This window comes from Plectropomus leopardus, chromosome 3 (assembly GCF_026936395.1).
Source record: "Plectropomus leopardus strain MGB_pleo_1.0 chromosome 3, ASM2693639v1, whole genome shotgun sequence".
Taxonomy (NCBI): domain Eukaryota; kingdom Metazoa; phylum Chordata; class Actinopteri; order Perciformes; family Serranidae; genus Plectropomus; species Plectropomus leopardus.
In genome coordinates this window covers 29087446-29107814 of record NC_142178.1, presented here as the reverse complement: position 1 = coordinate 29107814, position 20369 = coordinate 29087446, and the positions used below count along the sequence as shown (strand labels likewise).

The 20369-nt window shown below is 39.2% G+C and overlaps 1 protein-coding gene across 1 annotated transcript in view; it reads left to right on the top strand.

Annotated features, from left to right (window-relative positions):
• The first annotated feature begins 11884 nt into the window (after positions 1–11884).
• Positions 11885–20369, top strand: part of sorcs3a (sortilin related VPS10 domain containing receptor 3a) — a 319849-nt gene continuing 311364 nt past the window's right edge. Inside the window, exon 1 of the mRNA XM_042484973.2 lies at positions 11885–12798. Within this exon, the coding sequence (XP_042340907.1) occupies positions 12121–12798 (678 nt within the window). The 5' untranslated portion in view covers positions 11885–12120. The remainder of the gene's footprint in view (positions 12799–20369) is intronic.

Sequence of the window (20369 nt, the reverse complement as noted above, 5' to 3'; positions counted from 1 at the left end):
GGTCAATTACAGTTGCGTGTCCAAGGACTCTCTATCATAGCCTGACCTTTCAGTTTGATGTGCCAGGAAAGCCACAAGAGCCTCATCCAAATGTCACATGGTTCTGACAGTGCTTGATTCCCTAGGCTTTGGAGTATTTACCATGTCCCCTGTCTGTATTGATTCAGTAAGTGTGACCTCCTTCTAATGACATCTACAATTACTGCTTAGGCTGTGTATGTATGTGTTTAGTTAGAAAGCCAGAGGCTATGAAATAGCTGCCCTATTTTGATTCTTTCAGCAAATATCCCAATTTATTTGGAAATCTTTTACTCATAGTTCAGTATTTTTTCTTGTGACAAATGACGTTATTTTGACCAAACACTTCATACTGGGAAAAATAAACCTTAGAGGCGTCCATTATCATTTTAGCCCACTTTAGATGGACTTGACGTCATACGAAAGTTGGCTGTCTGATTGCACATTCCTCTCACTTCCTCCAAAAGTTTGCTGATCTGATGGGGAGTCAGAAGGCGTTCAGGCATTGAAGTTCAGTCTCTGCAAAATGTGGCAGCTACAGTAGCTTGGAAAACTTCGATATGGGTTGTTAAGAGGAAGTGTTACTGATTTTCAACCAGCTCTTTGTCATTGTAGTGAGGGCAGTGTGTGCAGGCAAAAGTCAGTTGGACCTCCACTGGTAAAGGAGGTAGATGGGCATCAAAACACAACGTCCTGCCTTTAAGGAGAGGGATAAGAGGGGAAGGTTTTTTTGCAAAATGTGTTGCTCAAAGCCACTGATGTACTCAAGCTGTGCAGTTTCATGGGGCACCCAGCCTGCCATAGTTTTACTTTCAGCAGTAGGCTGGCAGACATACATCAGGCGTTGACATCTGGTCGCCCGCATTTGTCATGCAGAAGTGGGCGTGGTATTATCTGATGTAGTTTGGAAAAACAAAAGACGTACCCTGGAAAGCTGCTCACTGTTATCAGTCAGTGTTGCCGTCGGTCTTTCAAGTCAGTCCATTCCAGGAAAATGACAGTATTGGTGGCTAGGGGTTCAAATACTTATTTTCTTTATTTTTATTTCTGCATGTTCCTAAAAAAGCAGCCTCTTGTCGTTATGTTAATAATCTCTCAAAAGTGACAAAACCTTTAGAATGAGGAGATCAAGGCTGATGACGTAGTATAATAATTATCTGGCTTTTACAGTTTGGGTGGTTGGCATAACCAAAATTGTCCCCTAACCTTTGCAAAAAGTGACCACAAGGTTTCCCTAATCTACTTGAACAAAGTCTAAACTCAAGGTCCACTTACTAGCTTTTTCGGGAGCTTTTAAACTTAACAATGAAACATCAGGCTTATCCTAAGCAAGTACTTTTGTTTAAGAAGTACTTAAAGCGCTTGACACCGAATTTCAGTTTCACACATTCAGAAGATGTACAGTATTTAAAAGGGGGGGAGTCAGAGCATATGGATTATCTGGACAAAGTTCTTAAGATGGAGATGGTTGGGCCAGCAGGTAGCAGTTATTATGCTGACTAGATAAATAGTGTTGACAGAGCTAACAGTGTTAACCGGGAGGGGAAGAGGGTGAGCACTACGCTTCTGCGATAGCATTATCCAAATATTAGTGATAAAGAATGTATGAGCGCAGTGCAGAGTACTTTCAATGAGCTAGTCAGTGGGACAACACATGCAGGATGACCTTACCACAAAAATATACAGAAAAGCTCGCATTACGACACACACACAGGCAGCGTGACTTGTTCCTAATTACACCCACACAGTCCAGCTATCATTGGCGAAATAATGAGTCTCATTCCACTCAAGCTTAACTGCAATTCCCTTTCAACATCTTTTTTTAGAAATCATATCTCCAAACAAGTTTCATGTAGCTACGCTTCTACAAATTACGGATGACCACCAGAGACGGTATGCTAATGGATTTGCATATTTTGTGGTAGGTAGAATAATGAAATTAAACTTCCCACTCCTTTGGTTAATTTCTATTTGTATATGCCTTGGTTGAGAGGTCCTCCACCGATCAGACTGAGCGTGACTTTGCTATGTTAAATCCAGAGGACAGAAGTTATCTCTGAAAAAGGGCATGAATGAATAATATAGACAAAGACCATAATCAATTTATAGTGTAATACAGCTACTGCACACATATATATGTAGATTTAGGATCTATTTTTCACATATTCATATTTCTCAATAAGTGCAGTAATGTGTGGGTGACATGCTCTGAAGCACTGTGCTAAAAGGTTTGTTTGCAATAATAAGAATTCACTTAGCAACTTTAAGTGCATGTCTCAGCCTGTAGGATGAAGCTTTGATTTGCTTCAAATCTCCAGCAGACAGTACTGAGCTGCAGGCAGCAGCATGCACGCCAAAAGCATGGATCCATTAATGGTTTCTGGTTCAGAAATGACCATACAGTCACTGTTGGGATATTTTTGGCCAGCAATTTTATAAAGCTTGTCTCACCGTTTAATTTACTATCTCAAATAAGTTGTCTGAAAGACTACACAGCTCATGTGCCATCTGTCTTTCTTTGGATACAAATGGAATTTAAATGTGCTGTGATCTTCAGTGAGCATCATGTGTTCAGAACATTGAAATAAACAATATGATGAGAGAAGGTGAAATTTTATATTGAAAAGATGAATTGTCCCTTATAGCCGTGAAATGTTGCAAAGAACACTTTCTCAAGTAGCCTACTCTAACTGAAAACTTGAGCATTTCCAGTTTATCACATTTATACTCCTCTACATCCCTACATTAATCTGAAAGCTAAGGTTACTTATTACTTTACAAATCAAGATTTGACATTATACAGAAATTGTGCATAAATTATTCCTTATTTATTTAATTAGTTGATTTGTCAGTTATCAAAAAAATAATATGCAACTACAAACTTAAGTAATTTTTTAAATGTAACATACCCAAGATTTTATGGATTTAGTCATTCAAATCTGTGGTATAAATTACAAAAAAGTCACTGTTAACTGAATAATTTGAGGGTGGGTTGTTGTTATTGGGATAAAATAGTCTATATGATAAATATGACCTCACAGGGTGGTTTTACTTAAAATTATGACACGTTTACATTTATTTCTTTTTCTTTTTTGGTGGAGACCTCTAGTGGCCATAGTAAACATTACGGGGCAAAGGAGGAAGTCGGAAGACATAGCAGAAAGAGCAATAAAGTCTGGCTGGGAAGCACTGAGGAAGGGGAGGTGGATGGGTCAAACAAGCACCAGACTTTCATCCAGGAGATCAGTGTTTATGTCCCATGTGAAAACAAAAAAATCAATGTAGAGTTATTATAGTGAAACGTAGTATGTTGACTAATGTCACATGAGTGATTTTACATACTATGTAACAGTACATACTTATTTTAAGCCAATCTTCATGGTTTTCCTATACCCAAACAAAAACTTTTGTTGCCAAAACTTTGACCATGTAGTTCTGATGCAAATGTGACCGCTTCGTAACGTTACCCAGGTGCTCAAAACGGAGTCTTAACAGTCATATACAAGCTTTGCTGTTGTGCAGCGGTAGGTGCGCTAATTTTGGAAACGTTTCTGTGAGTTGTATTCAGAGGTATGAATAGATGACTTATATGTGGTTGCATTAGTTGGAGGACCCGTTGGACAAAACAAGACATTTGAATGTCTGTGCTCTGTTTAATTGTGACTGTAATAAACCCTGCAGATTAAATCATAATGAAAATATTAATTAGATATATCCTATGATATATGGGTAATTTCTCTGCATTGAGTACTTTTATATTTGCATATTGAGTATTTTTAGAAAAGTACCGGAACTTTTACTCCGGTAAAGGATCAAAATACTTAAACACATCTACGTATTACAGAGATTGTTCTTTTTAGTCATTTCCTCTCAACTGTCCTCAGGAAAACTAGCAGCATGACCCTCTGGCTTGATTCCTGTGAAATAGTTCTCCTAAATACTTTACACATATATTGTCTGTATGAGATCGCGCTCTGTAATAAATGAGCGTTCTTCAAAGCAGCTAAGCGTCATTTACTCATCATTAAACAGATTTGAATTTGCACCTCTTTGAACCTCAACTTATTGAGTCATTGGCTTTCAAAGCACTTTGTTAGCTTTGCTGGAAGCAGTGCCAAATTTATTTATTTATTTTTTTTACACGCTGAGTAGGCCAATGTGTTCTGCTTGGAAGTTTGTGTGGGAGCCACCGTTAAACAGGAAAACTAATTTAGGTAATAACAATCTGGCAGCAATACCCTCAATAACATCACTTATCATACAGATAATGTATTTGTGATTGTAGATATGACATTCTCAGAGCTGGGGTGATTTATGGCTATGAAATACTAAGATTTTTCAGAAGAAGAGGGAAAACAGGACCTTAGGTATTGTGTGAACAATTTTCCTTTCAGGAACTTTTGATTATCAAGATGTAACTTTCTTTGTCATAAATACAAGATGACCCTCTTCCAGAAATAAAACTTCCTAAGGTGTCATTTATTTAGTCAAGAGTGAAATTTTGGTCATATGACAATACTTGGTCATCAGTGGTGGAATGTTACATTTACTCAAGTACAGTACTTAAGTTTGAGCTACTTTACTTGAGTATTTTTTTTCATGCCACTTTATACTTTTATTTCACCAAATTTCAGACGGAAATTTTGTATTTTTTGCTTCACTACATTTATCTGATAGCTTAAGTTACTACCTACTGTACAAATGATGATTTTTAAAGTCATTTTCTATTTGAATTTTTAAATTTTCAATTTATGTTTTTTTTCTTTTTTTTTTCTTTTTTAGATTTTCCTGAATTTAGTACTTTTGTACTGTTAATACTTCACATGCATTTTCCTGATTGTACTTTGGCTTACTTACTTTTGCACAAGTAACATTTTTGATGCAGAACTTTACCTTTACCTGTAACTTTACCTATCCTTAACAAGATATTTTCACAGCGTGGTATTAGTACATTTACTTCAGTAAAGGAACTGAATACTTCCGCCACCGCTGATGGTCATACATGGAGTTTAGAGTCGTAACCTTTATCTCTGTCCAAAGATGGCAAAATAAAAAAAAGCAGCTCCAGTTCAAAAGCTAAACGACTGTTAAAGCAATCTGCTGATTGTTAGCTGTCTGCGTATGAGGTGTATAGATTAATGCAAGATAATTTGGTAACCATAGTAACGTGTGCATGCCATCATTGAGTGAGGGCATTTTCCCTGTCAGAGGACAAAAAAGAGATACACCTCTGGTGTGTTGTGCTCATGTCCTGGTGTATCTACAGTAACATTTCCCCGATAAAATGACGACTTAAATGAGTGAAGTGTTGCTACCTCACAGTAACTGTCCTCTTGTGATATCACAGAACAAGACACCTCTTTTTGACAAAGTACTGCATGATCTGCTGACTAAAGAATTTGTTTTCCCCACAAGGGCGATGTAGAGGTAAAGATACATGCTGACAGTCACTAAAACTTACATGTTTGCTCCTCTTTGTTGACTTGTGAAAACCCAGTTAGTCCAGGACAAGACAACAACTAGGGCCATATTAGGGCCATTGTAGATTTAAAAAAACAAAACAAAAACAAATACAGAGCTATGAGAGGGAAAATGAAGTATGAAAGCCATACATTTATGCAATAAAAACTTGAATATTCTCTGAGATTATTGTCACAAATTTACAATAAAAAAGGAAAAATATTGTTTTGTATATCTCCTGTATATATACTTCTCGTCTGGGAATAAATTAGCCCTTTTTGTCTAGTAACTACAGATCTAGAAAGTTGATACACCAAAACAGCTGTAATGTGTTTTGGGTCAGATATAAGATTTTATTTTTTATTTTTTTGTTTCAAGTTTAACAAAAAGTCAAATGTTATTCTAAGAAACAACATGACAATAGTACCATGCCATGCAGTATGCATTCACCCAACTTGGGATGTAAAGATATCAAGGTTATGTCCTGTGTCATTTTTCTGGGATTTTTTTAATCAGTCTGGCTAGAGTTACATTCAACAATTTAAAAAAAACTTACATAATAATAATAATAATAATAATAATAATACATTTTTGTATATAGCACCTTTAAAAACAGATGTTTACAAAGTGCTTTAACTGACATCAACAAACATGCCAAACTGAGAAAGGTCTAGAAAAGTCAAATAAAAGGCAAGACCAAGATCCGAACCCAAAAGTCCAACAAGAATAAAGCAAATAGAAGTAATAAAACTGATAAAACAGGAAGATCTCAAAATGCAGTTAAAGTACTAAATGAATGATTTTTCAAAAAATAAAAGACTAAAAGCAATAAAAGATGAGAAAAATAATATTAGAGATAATATAAGAAACAACATATGGTGGGGATTTGAGTATTTCAGACTCAACATATTCAGTTTTGACAATTGTACGCCTCCAATAAATATGTTAACACAAACCTATCATGACTGGAAAATATGACATTCACAGCTGGAGTGTTTCATTTTAAAAAATCTGTTTTTATGTAACAGTATAATATAACGTGATACCTCATTTTTCTTAGTCTCTGTGCTAAAATTTCCAGATGCCTGGCTGCAGGGAGGACAGAGGGCAGGGTCAGCTACAGATCAGCACCCCTGGTTCAGGGAGGAATTAAGTGTCTTGCTCAAGGACACTTTCTTCTGTTAAAGGTGGTCTTCTAGCACCTGGCCACCCTGCCTATAAAGATGGCCTTATAGCAGTGAGATACGTGTGTGTGTAGTGTTATCTGAGGTATAAAATGTTCCAGCTCCTTTTTTGGTGCAGTGCTCCTCCAAGTAACATCTTACTTGGATTGATTGGAAAAATTCCATCTGATTTATCGTTAAAAGGGATTAGTAATTTCCACTCCATTAGTAAGCCACGGTAATTGATGAATGGCATCATCACAAGAGATGAGAACTTTCATTCACTTTCATTAAAATGTCATTAAATGTCCCTCTCTGAAATAATTCAGTCCACAGACGCTGTCTCTGTGTTGATCTGAGTGGCTCCGAGTTTTTCTTGGGTGACAGCCTGCTTGGTCATAGTCCTTTTAGGAAATGCCTTATCTACTTTCTTGCTGTGAGTTAGATGACAAGCATGAAACCACTCTTATGTATTAGTGACAAAAATGTTGCTAGAGCCTGAAAGAGGCTAGCTTAGCTTAGCACAAGGACCAGAATCAGGGGGAAATGGCTTGCCTAGCTTTGTCTGAAGGTAACAAAATCTTCCTACCAGCACGTCTTATGGCCACTACTTAGCAAATTATATCTCATTTGTTTAATCCAAACAAAAACCTAGGTGTAATCACTGTTTTACAGGGGGTTAACTGTGGTACTATTTCCTTGACCAGCAAGACTACAGCTTTATGCTAAGCTTGGTTGCTGCTCTAGCTTCAGACATGAGAGTGACTCTAAATCACTCACAGGTGTAAATATGAGAGTGTGTAGTTGTCTGTCTCTATGTATCAGCCTTGTGATAGTCTGGCAACCTGTCTAGGGTGTACACCGCCTTTGTCCAGTTTTAGCTGGGATCAGCTCCAGCCCCCCTGCGACCCCTTAATAGGACAAGCGTTTAAATGTTATGGATGGATGGATGTGAGATTGTGATCGCTTTTCTCATCAGTTTCTTGGAAAAGAAGCAAATAGCCTAAGCGTATTCCCAAAATGTCGTCCTTTGAAATGAAGCTATGTCTACTTGTGACCATGGCATGTTTATTGAAATACTTTCACACCAACAGAGCTACAACAGTCAGTATTTTACAACAAAATAGATTACAGGAATGTCTGAAAAAATATCCTTGTAAAAAAACAATGTAATCGTTTTGCGTGATAAATTTTGTGGGATGGCACAGTGGTGTGGTGGTTAGTACTGCCTTATAGCACGGGGCGCGTCTGTGTGGGATTTGCGTGTTCTCCACATGTCCGTTTTCTCTGGCTTCTTACAGCAGTCCAAAGACATGCAATCTAGGTTAATTTGCGACTTTAAATTGGCCGTGAATGTGAGCATGAATGGTTGTCTGTCTCTGTGTGTCAGCCCTGTGGTAGTCTGGAGACCTTTCCAGGGCGTACTCTGCCTCTTGCACAGTGCCCCGTGACCATTAACAGGATAAGCAGTTACAGATAATGAATGGATAATGACATTTTTATGCCTCTGCACCAGCAATAGCCGTGGCCGGAGGCATATTGTTTTTGGTTTGTCCAACCATCCCATTCTTATGAACACTATATCTCAAGAAGCTTCAGGTCATTTCCTTTAGTTTGGCACAAACATCCACTTGGACTTAACAATGAAATTATTAGAATTTGGTGGTTGAAGGTCAAGGGCAATTAGACGTTGCATCAGTCTCATTCTTGTGAATTGGTTATCTCAAGAGGGCTTTGAGGGAGTGTCCTTAAATTTGGCACAAACATCCACTTGGACTGAAGAATGAACTGATTTGAAGTTGAAAGTTAAAAGTCAAGGTCACATGGACTTTACAAATCATATTTTTGGCTATAACTCAAGAATTCTTATACCAATTATAAAAAAAAAACAAATGTCTAATGATATGATATGATGAAATTTTATATCCAAAAGATCAGAGGTCAACTTCACTGTGACATCTCAATATTCAGAAAAAAAACAACACTTCTCTGGCCATTATTCAACGTCGTAAGTCAGGAACAGAGGGGGACACATTTGTTCAGATACTGAATTGATGACACTAATCTTGGACCTTGAAACTGTGCTGATTGTGTAAATCTTCTTTGCTGCCGGGGGGAAGATGTGTAAAGCATTAACTTTTTTCACAGTCATGGATTTGAACCGTAAGTGCAACTTGACTGATGTGCGGAACCAACAGCACGGCAGTAATTCTAGTTTTTCTGCTTTCCTATCCTGTTTTGACCCTTCAAAGTTATCTTGCAGCCTGACTTCCAGAATGGGAACATCTGCCTTAGGCAAACCAGCCTTGTGGGTACCAGAATTCATAAAAATTATCATCACACCTCATGTCCCTTTAAACCAGCAATCACTCATTTTTTTCTGCCACATGGCAACAAGTTGAAACAAGAACTCAACAATTACAGAGCACTATTTATTTTGGCAAACTTCAGCAAACAATAGTCTTCCTGTTTGTGGTGCAGTTGTGTTTTTATCCATCTCTTTTAGCTCTGTTTCTTTCTCTACATAAAAATATCTGTCTCTGTGGCTGCTAAATGTTCAACAGCTCTAAATGCATCTCTCAGTTTAGTACTGACTGGTGGGCTGCAGTGCTTTTTGAGCTTTTTTGTTGAAAACAGCTGCCTGCTGTTGAAAATATGGCTATGGGAGCGGTGGGAGTGCACCAAAACAGTAAATTTGGGGCTGGTCAGCTAAACATTGAGATGACACTCACATAAAACTCCCTGAGAAGAGATTCAGATTCAATGGATAATTCTCTGTAGGTTCATCAAGCATCACATCATCACACTGCTTTTATGCTGTCATTTCATAGTTATTTTAAAAATATAGATTATAAAGTCTTTATGAGTTCAGTAAAGACAGCTGAGTTCCCCTACACTCAGACATTTTGGGTGAAATGTGCTTTGTGGAATACTGAGCAATCTCTGTAGTCTATGTAATGCTGTGCTGATTCCCTCTATCTGATATTTTTACACAAGAAAAATGTCTGTGGTTGCTCTGCAGCTGGATTTGGAAATCAACAGATCCACACAAAAAAAAACCCTTTTTCACACTGATATGATTGGAAATTTGTTGAAATTCAGACACAGCCCCCTGAGTTTTCCCTGATGGGCAATTTGTGGGCAGTCAAGTTGATAGACAAGGGCACAACATGCTCCATCACTAATGAATAACCCTGCTGCACTTAGGCATAGGCTTTCACTCATACACAGGCTGACAAACTCTGTGTCTGTTTCTCACACACCCACAGCACCTACACACACACACACACACACACACACACACACACACACACACACACACACACACACACACACACACACACATACACACTTCCTGCTTTTATATCACCAGGCCATCCGCACTGTAAGTCCTTGATACGCAGAACGCGGAAACACTGTATCCCAGCCCTCCCTCCATCTCTCTCTCTCTCTCATATGCCTCAAGGCGCTGCCTTATTTCCCCGGAGGAGTGGTGCAACTCCCTGCCAATTCTTCCCAATCCATCAGTGAGTGTTCTGCCCTCCTGGGGCTTCATGTGCACTGTGCAGCGCCATGTTTTTTTTTTCTTTTAAACTCATACCGTCCTACTGACCGTAGGTATGGTCTTCTTACAACGAAGAAGCTGCTTCTGCTTCATTCTTACTGTATGTTGAGTTTCGTGTGACAGTGAGAGATTGGCTTGCTGCATGTCGTAACAGCACAAAGCGAAACATAAAATATAATCCAACATTGGTGGTGGCTTTTGTCTGGGGGCCTGTATATCAGTAAATGGAGATTATGATCATTAAGCAATTTAAAACTTGACTTTATTATTATTTTGAGATTCTTGGCTGTAACGCTAGAACAATTTACCCCTTAATGGTGCACTCTCAATGATGTGGAATCTTACTCAAAATGTTGTTCTTAAATCAAGAGAGGAAAAAACAAAGTCTGCTCGCTAGATTGCGCTCCCATAGATATTTAATTTAATTACCACCAGCATGATGTCCAAGCTACATGCTCTTCATCAGACAAGTTAACAATGCAGATGCACATCTCCAAATACACTGTGAAATCTGACAAGTTGATCTTACTTAAAATAATCTTGGAAACTGATTGCTTTGAAGGAGGAAAGTAAATATAACTATTATTCTTAATATATGTTTACTTTAGATCTAAATGTTAAATTTGCTTAAAATTACAATCAAATTGTCAAATTGTACAGTGAACTTTATCTGTCAGGACACCTGACAGATCACCTGAGAGGTGACCTGGGAGTATTTAAAGTTGTGTGTCTGAAGAAAAGCATGTAGCGTGAAAAATTACTTTGGTGCTATTTGTATCATATATTTATAGGAGCATGATCGTGTGTATGGACTTCGTTTGTTCTTTGCTTGTATGATCTCTTGTCCAGCACCTGTTTTGTTTTTTTTATGTTGTCAGGATGTGCATGCTTTTATGAACTTTTTTGCAAAAACAAACAAACAAATGAAACAGGTTACACTGCAGTCTGGCATATATATTTATTTTAGATAGGCATATTATTCAGTATTTTTCAGTGTAAGAGAGCTTACCGAACAGAAAAAAAAGTTTATTAAAAATAGTTTTACTGGTGTCTGAATACAAGTCATCAGTGGTCATACCATAAGAAAGGATCCCATTATTTCCCAAAAAAACTTTCAGTGGACCTACATATGATAACAAGTTCAACACAATGTAAGAATGCATTGCATATTTTTAATTGTTATTGTGAAATTGGACTTTATGGATCAATTTTAAATTAATTAAAATTACTATTACTAATGAACTTTGACTTGACTAATCTGTAAAGCAGGTCGGGTTGCCTTTGGTAAATGCGCTATATAAATAAATTTGCCTTGCATTGCATATTATATGAGATTTTGTCATTTTATGTGATTAAAGATGTGTGGGTGTATATATCGGGTAGATGAAAAATTTATATTCGAAAACTGCAGAGAGAGAGGGAGCGAGAGAGAAAAACATCAAGATATTAATATAGGATTTTTAAATTTAATATATTTTGTAATGCTTTTTTATACATCAATATGTAGACTAGACTTTTGCGTTACGAATATCTGAACTACCTCCAAATTTGGGGAAGACTCAGCACCACGGACAGCTCTCTCTCTCTCTCTCTCTCTCTCTCTCTCTCTCTCTCTCTCTCTCTCTCTCTCTCTCCCTCTCCCTCTCCCTCTCTCTCTCTCTCTCTCTCTAACTGTCTCTTCCGGGCGCACACTCGGCAGCTGGCTGCGATACAGCTCCTCCCTCCTGTGTGGTGGCTTTCCCGACCAAAGATCCTTGGACGTGAACAGTTTCGCTGAAGAGCACTTTTCTCCCCACTCAACCGACCAGACGGACAATCGAGGCGTCAGTTATTCTATATCGACCTGAGAGAAAGGAGTTAAGGTGTCGGATAAGGTCTCCAACGGTTCTTCACCCCCCCAAATCTCTGTCAGCGATGGAGACTTGGGCTGGCTTCTGCCCAGGCTTGCACTTATCTCTGGGTATCTGGGTGATGATAGCCGCTCATACCCTACAAAATGCCAAGGCGGAGATAACTTGCGCATCTTGCACGTCGCCAGTTCAACTTCACCTGGAGGAATTACAGCTGGGGATGCGCACTGACCCGACAGAGGAGCCGGACACCCTAAAAAACATCCGAGTAGAGTTTAGGGAACTCGGGGTTACCGAGCAAAACACTGGAGTGGACGACGACCGTGAGACAGGCGTTTCTGCCGAGGATGTCCCCCAGTTCCCTCAAGATGTCAATTTGGATGGAGTTAGCGCAAAGGAAGATGCACCAGGGTCCAGTGAAGAAAGTCACAGCGGCGGTGATAAAGCTGAGGAGCCCGGGAAGGGTGAGGATGCTGCGCTCCGGAGAGCGAAGAGAAGCGGTCCTGAGTTTGCCGAGTTCGGTGAGAACGGGCGGAGCGGCTTGGATGCGGGCGCTCCGGAGGATCGGGGCTCGTTGTTTGACGGACACAAGCTGGGCAGGTCTGAGTTCAGATGGAACAGGGATGAAGGGAGAGGGAATAACCGGCAGGATGAGCCCAAGCTCACCAGCAGCACTTTCTCTCTGACGGGGGACTCTGCGCACAACCACGCGGTGGTGTACTGGTCAGGGCAGAACAGCAGCGTAAGTAACCGTGTTTTGTTTTTTTTTTCTCCCTCGGCATATTTTGTTGCTTTTCACGACTTCACATCTCACACGAAGAGTGGGGTACTTTTGAGCAGCCGGGTGAAAGCACTCCGTGACGCACAGAGCGGAGACTTTGTGCTCTGTCGTGCCGCTGAGTTGTGGTTCACTGTTAACAGGTGCACTGGAAGCTACAGATGCGCACCGACGCACACTGTTCCCCAAATGCCAGACTTGGATAGCCACTATGAATTGTATTCGGTCGCGACCTTTGACTCTCCAAGCAATTACGCACGAAACTCCCTTTCTGTAAAAGCCTTTCCTTTGTTGTTTTATGGCATAATCATTACACCTACACTGCTCCGAAAGGGGATTCTGAATATTATATGTAGTTTGTCGTGATTTATAGCACTATTGGGAAGTATATTTATGATTTATTTGCACCGAATTTGAGATATGCTACTGCATGATTCATTGCTCCCTAATGATGCAAGGTTTTTCATCCAAACTAATTGATTGGGGATGGAGGGAGTCATAAATTATTGCTCAATCTTCAATAAGCCCTTAAATTCTTTAGATTATGAATTTCTGCTCTGTGTGACAGCTTGTGTTTCCCCTGAATTTTGGGGTTTGACTGAACTGAATATCTTTTTTTAAAAAAAAAAAAGAAAAAAAAAAAGCAAATTAAGCCAGCTTTATTGACTGTTTAGAACCCTTTTGAAAAAAATAGATTAGTGTGCCATACAGGTTTTGTAATGTCGATAAAAAGTGTAAGCACTGAATGCATTACCACAGACAGGGAGCGTTCAGTATTTGAGCAGAAGATGTGTGCCTCCTTGAAACAATGTTGCCTAATGGCATGGACTCATGGAATACGTCCTGCGCTGCATCGTAAGATTGTGTCAGCACTGTCATTATATATAGAAACTGAAAAAAAATATCACTTAATTTATCAGCTTACAAGATTTCAGAACATTTATTTTTTCAATTTTTGAACCGGCTACAACCCCAAATACTTATAGAATACTAGATGCTGAATTTGAGAGTCTGTGAAAATGGTTATGAATAAGATTTGAATCTTAACAGGTTCCCTTTGCTCTCTGGCTGCAGAACGACAACACGCAGTCCTCTGCGTGTCACAACATGACCGTACAGGTCAAAGACAGGGGCAACCTGCTGCCATAGCATGTGTAAATCTTTACAGCAGCAGTAAATGGCAGCCCTTTCTCGTCCCCAATATGACATTGACCACATTCCAGCCCATTCTGCATACGAAATGGATGAAAATCCTGCCCCTCTTACACAAGAGGGCCCTCATAGGAAGAGAATAATGAGACAAAATGAATCAAAGTCATTTACACAACCATGTAAGCTCACAGGGAGCCGATGGGCTCTTCTTTGTGGTTTCACAAGCTTAATTTGTTGTTGTGGCTATTCCTCTCGCTTTATTCCATCTGAAAAAAAAAAAATCCCACATATTCAGTCTTGTCTGAGCTGATTATGACACGGTGCATGAACTTGTTTTTTTATCCCGCAGTGAAGACTGAGGCACTGTGAGGGGAACATGTTTGTGTGTGCACATGTTTGTGTGTGTATGTGTGTGACTGCATCAGCGTGCGCTGGATGGAGAGGGTGAGGAGGTTATTTTGCGCCGCTGCCCCTCAGCTTTAAATCTTTAATAATTATCTTGAAGACTGAGGCTTCTATTTCAAAGTCTTTTCTTCTTTCGTGGTAAAAAGAAGAGAAATCAGGCCAGGCCCTCGAGAGCATGCTCAAGAGAGGAGATCTGCTACTTAATCTTCATTGGCTGTTGGTGCTTGTTCTGGTGATGAATGGGATGGTAGGACAGGGAGATTGAGCTTGAAGTCCTCTAACTTAACTGCAGCAGTAGTTAAGTTAGAGTGAGAGTGAGTGGCTGGCTAACACAATGACGAGCTGGTTGGATGGATGACCAACTCGGTTCAGCGCCTTAACCCTGCTGCCCATTGGACGCATTGTGGGCTTTTTCATTTTTCATCCGACTGTCAGAGAGTGTCCTCACTAGAGCCATGGTTGTTTGGTGAGACACCTCAAACCACCTGAGGCACCCTACTTGTCTAATGGTTAAGACCTACAGTGCCTTGCGAAAGTATTCGGCCCCCTTGAACCTTTCAACCTTTCACCACATTTCAGGCTTCAAACATAAAGAAATAAAATTTTAATTTTTTGTCAAGAATCAACAACAAGTGGGACACAATCGTGAAGTGGAACGAAATTTATTGGATAATTTAAACTTTTTTAACAAATAAAAAACTGAAAAGTGGGGCGTGCAATATTATTCGCCCCTTTACTTTCAATGCAGCAAACTCACTCCAGAAATTCAGTGAGGATCTCTGAATGATCCAATGTTGTCCTAAATGACTGATGATGATAAATAGAATCCACCTGTGTGTAATCAAGTCTCCGTATAAATGCACCTGCTCTGTGATAGTCTCAGGGTTCTGTTTAAAGCGCAGAGAGCATCATAAAGACCAAGGAACACACCAGGCAGGTCCGAGATACTGTTGTGGAGAAGTTTAAAGCCGGATTTGGATACAAAAAGATTTCCCAAGCTTTAAACATCTCAAGGAGCACTGTGCAAGCAATCATATTGAAATGGAAGGAGTATCAGACCACTGCAAATCTACCAAGACCCGGCCGTCCCTCCAAACTTTCATCTCAAACAAGGAGAAAACTGATCAGAGATGCAGCCAAGAGGCCCATGATCACTCTGGATGAACTGCAGAGATCTACAGCTGAGGTAGGAGAGTCTGTCCATTGGACAACAATCAGTCGTACACTGCACAAATCTGGCCTTTATGGAAGAGTGGCAAGAAGAAAGCCATTTCTCAAAGATATCCATAAAAAGTCTCGTTTAAAGTTTGCCACAAGCCACCTGGGAGACACACCAAACATGTGGAAGAAGGTGCTCTGGTCAGATGAAACCAAAATCGAACTTTTGGCCACAATGCAAAACGATATGTTTGGCGTAAAAGCAATACAGCTCATCACCCTGAACACACCATCCCCACTGTCAAACATGGTGGTGGCAGCATCATGGTTTGGGCCTGCTTTTCTTCAGCAGGGACAGGGAAGATGGTTAAAATTGACGGGAAGATGGATGGAGCCAAATACAGGACCATTCTGGAAGAAAACCTGTTGGAGTCTGCACAAGACCTGAGACTGGGACGGAGATTTATCTTCCAACAGGACAATGATCCAAAACATAAAGCCAAATCTACAATGGAATGGTTCACAAATAAACGTATCCAGGTGTTAGAATGGCCAAGTCAAAGTCCAGACCTGAATCCAATCGAGAATCTGTGGAAAGAGCTGAAGACTGCTGTTCACAAACGCTCTCCATCCAACCTCACTGAGCTCGAGCTGTTTTGCAAGGAAGAATGGGCAAGAATTTCAGTCTCTCGATGTGCAAAACTGATAGAAACATACCCCAAGCGACTTGCAGCTGTAATTGGAGCAAAAGGTGGCGCTACAAAGTATTAACGCAAGGGGGCCAAATAATATTGCACGCCCCACTTTTCAGTTTTTTATTTGTTAAAAAAGTTTAAATTACTCAATAAATTTCATTCCACTTCACGATTGTGTCCCACTTGTTGTTGTTTCTTGACAAAAAATTTAAATTTGATATCTTTATGTTTGAAGCCTGAAATGTGGCGAAAGGTTGCAAGGTTCAAGGGGGCCGAATACTTTCGCAAGGCACTGTATATAGAACAAAAATACCCCTGGTTCTCTTCCACAAGGGGCATTTGTTGCACAACCTGTATTTTTTTTCTGTTTAAACACTGTCAGCTATCAAAAATACCAAAAATAATCATGTCAAACATTTTTAAAAAACATATGGTCAAGGTTTTTTGACAGGGGATGCCTTCTGGCAAATAATGATGCAAAAGTAGCATGACATTGTTAGAGCACCACAGAACCTCTTAGAAAGGAAGTCGGTTTTTCAGATGGATCTGACAATAAAACTGGAGACCACAGTTTTCTATTAACAGTGGTTTCTTTTAACATTGAACACATTTTTCTTGAAACTTAACGTTGCAGTTCATTTTTAAACATGAAAATGCTTATTCCATAACCTTGACCCAGTATTTCTTTTAACGGTGATGATGGTTGTTCTCTAACATAAACCAAGTAGCAGCTTCCAGTGTCAAAGTCAGACACTGAAGGACACTGCTATTTTAAAGAAGTATTTTCCTGCTGGAAAGGTAGTCTTTCAATAAAACCCGGCTCTCTATGCAGTAGAAAGACAAAACTACTTTTGAAATTGGTGCTATATGACCAGAGAAGACTGAGGAAAATTGCTTTGGCATTTCCTTTTGCTCTATAGGTAGAAGCTACAACTAACAGAATGCATTTCGTTGCACCAGCCCAATAACTGGTGGGTGATGTTGTGCAAGTTTTGACACAGGAAACAATATGGCAACCAACTGGTAACAAACAATCTCGTAATTCAGTTTAACAGTACCAAAAATATTTTTCTGAAAACATTTTAGGTTGTAAATAGTTAACACAGCAACATTATCTAGTTTGTAGTTTACAAGCATTCCCTAGTTTTACTGTTTGATCTAAGTTTTTTTGCCCTTCATTTTACAATAAAGGAAACAGTATGGTGGCCTAGCCAGTGCACTAAAATATGTTTCTGAAGACATATTATAATGAGAAATGAGCAAAATAGTAAAATACTCTTGGTTTTATATTTATCAGTACTGCTTAGTTTTACCGTTTGATTGGACTTTTGTCTGAGTTTTGAGAGAGAGAGAGAGAGAGAGAGAGAGAGAGAGAGAGATGAGTTAGTTTCTTTCGCTTAAACTGCTTTTATACTCTGTGTTTGTCGTGGGCGTAAAAAAAAAGATGAGAGGCAATCTGTGGTTTGAGCAACAGATGTAGAAACAGTGAACATTTAAGATATGAGCAGGGAGATCTGGACACTTTTATAAACAAAGTTGGTTGAAATCGGCAATGCGTGCCTTTAAGGTTAGAGATGATCACTTAAAATCTACCAATCGTCAAACATTGATTTTTTTTAACTTTACCAAAATCTATTCTTCGCCTTAATCATCAATACACCATTTCTCCTCTTTGTTTTTAAGGCCATAACTGATTCCACTGTACTAGCTCTATGAGAAGCTTGTTGCCCATGCATTTTCCGACACTCTTAAGAGTGCCAGTTGTCCCGACCTAACCTCAATCAAGTGGTTCTTTTTTTAACACGACCACATGACCACAATCACTGTCTAATCTTAACCAATTAGTTCTCCTTTGGATCATGACTTTGATTATTCACCACAAACAACATGGCCTTCTTTTCGCCATGACCACAATCTTCTGCCATCTTTGATCAAGCAAGTCTTTGAACCATAACCACAAGCGATCCCTATTCTTAGACACGTAATTGTTGTTGCCCAAACCGAACACAACAGCAACCAAAGAGGTGCCAAATCAGAAAAGGCTCATGTGGGTCTGAATTGTAAGGTAATGACAAGCAACCTTTTTTGTCATTTACAGTAGTTTTAGGAGAACTTGTTGATGTTACCACATGATTGTGGTGGAAAATGATCAATCTTGAGTGCCTGACAGACTTTTTGGATGGGTGGCAGCCGTTTAAAGAATTCCACTGACTTTTAGCCAAGATACCGCATTCCTGTCTGCTCAACCATTGAATCTTTCTGGACTAAATGCCTAGAATATTAATGCAAATGAATCTCAGCTGGCTGACTGGTTTGCTGTTTGCTTGACTGCCCTGAAATCTGCCATACATTCACATCCTCTTTGGTCTAGAGGCTTTCTCTCAGTCTTATTTCAGCCAGATTGGTCGGCCGTGTCTTGTGCTGTGACTACCTCTGGGAGGACTTGACGCTGCTGTGGGTTCCCTGGGGGGGAATGGTGTGTCCTCTGAGGCGTGTACACAAGGCTAATGCACTCTCACTGTCTCTCTGTACCTGTCCAACTAGCTGTCTCTGCCCCCGCTGCCCTGCCTCTATCCCTCTCTGTCTGTCGCTGTATGTGTCGTCATGTCTCTGCCTCGGGCTGACGCAGGTTATGCTGAAGCCTTAACCTTAGATATTAACTGAAAATGTAGAAGTAGCAGTGTTGAGACTAACTGTCATTTATTATATTCATGGGCATAATTCCAATGAAGCATGCCCACAGCAAAGTGACAAGTTCTTTCCTGAAGTATCTTTGAGGCCGTGTAATCCCCCCACCCTCCGCAGTCATGAGCATAATGGCATTGTGACTGACAGCTTGAATACAAAATGGATAGCCGTGGCAGTGCCTCTTTTAGTGTGATCTTGAAACATTCATCTCTTCTAAGGGAACCTTGAGATTTCCTCCAAGCAGCATCTATAATGGTTTTTTTTTTGTTTGTTTTTTTTAAGAAATCTGTGACCACAAATTTTGGCATATTTTGTTGATGACTCAGGATAGGGAGTAAGCTTTTCAGGTGGTCAGTGCCACACTTTGGAGTGAGGAAAGATGGGCGAGTATGAGTTTGTTTTATAGTAAAGAGAACTCGCGCAGAGACAGGTCAATCATACCTGGCAAGCCATCAATAGAGCTGTATCTCAGATCCCTCTTAGAACCGCAGGAACACACGCAGGTTCTCAATAGCAATATTTGAAGGTTAATATGTCATGCAGACAAAAAACACAAGGCATGTATAAGACTTTGAAGAGTGGACACCAAGGGTTAAAAGGGCAAAAAATTTAACTAATAGATTTCACCATGAAACTTAACCAGTTGATGACTTACGTTAAGACGATTATTTTTTGTATTACAAGTTTCCTGAAATTTTATGGTTATATGGTTATATGTGTAAATCAGCGATTATCTCATTAAAAATGCACCAATTTGCATATAGTTCAGGAGCAAGAATCTGAAAACTGGTTAAAGCCAGGCTAAAAAATCTTGTTTCATTTTGTTATCATATTAGATTAAAATGTTTTCTTTTTTGTAATTTTTGCTTTTTTTTTTTTTTTTGCAATTTTTGCTGTGTTTTTATGAATACAATGTTATAAAAATCAGGCCATTAATGATGTATAAACAAAGCCCTCTTTAAATACCTTCAGGATATACTTATGAATAAAACAGGAAACAATAACGTATGTAAGTGCTACTTAAGTTGAAAGTTTTTGGTCAGAGTATGAGAAAAAAACTTTTTTGAGATAGAGACTTTTAAAATGTATTTAAGAATTCTATACATTAACTAACAAACATTACCATGAAACGTCCCCAGCTGATGACTTAAAATAAGACTTTATGTTCACATATATTTGATAAGACATTATCTCATCAAATATATGCTAATTTGCATACACTTCCAGAACAATAAATATAACTAATAGATATACCTATGAAAGTTTACCAGTTGATAACTTATTTTTGTAATCCAAGATTAGTGAAATTTTATGGTTGCATATGCAGATAACTAAGACTTTATCTTATCCAACATGATAATTTGCATACATTAAAAAAAAAAATCTGAAAATCTGAATATTCGATAAAGCTAGGTTGAAAATTGACTGTTTCACTTT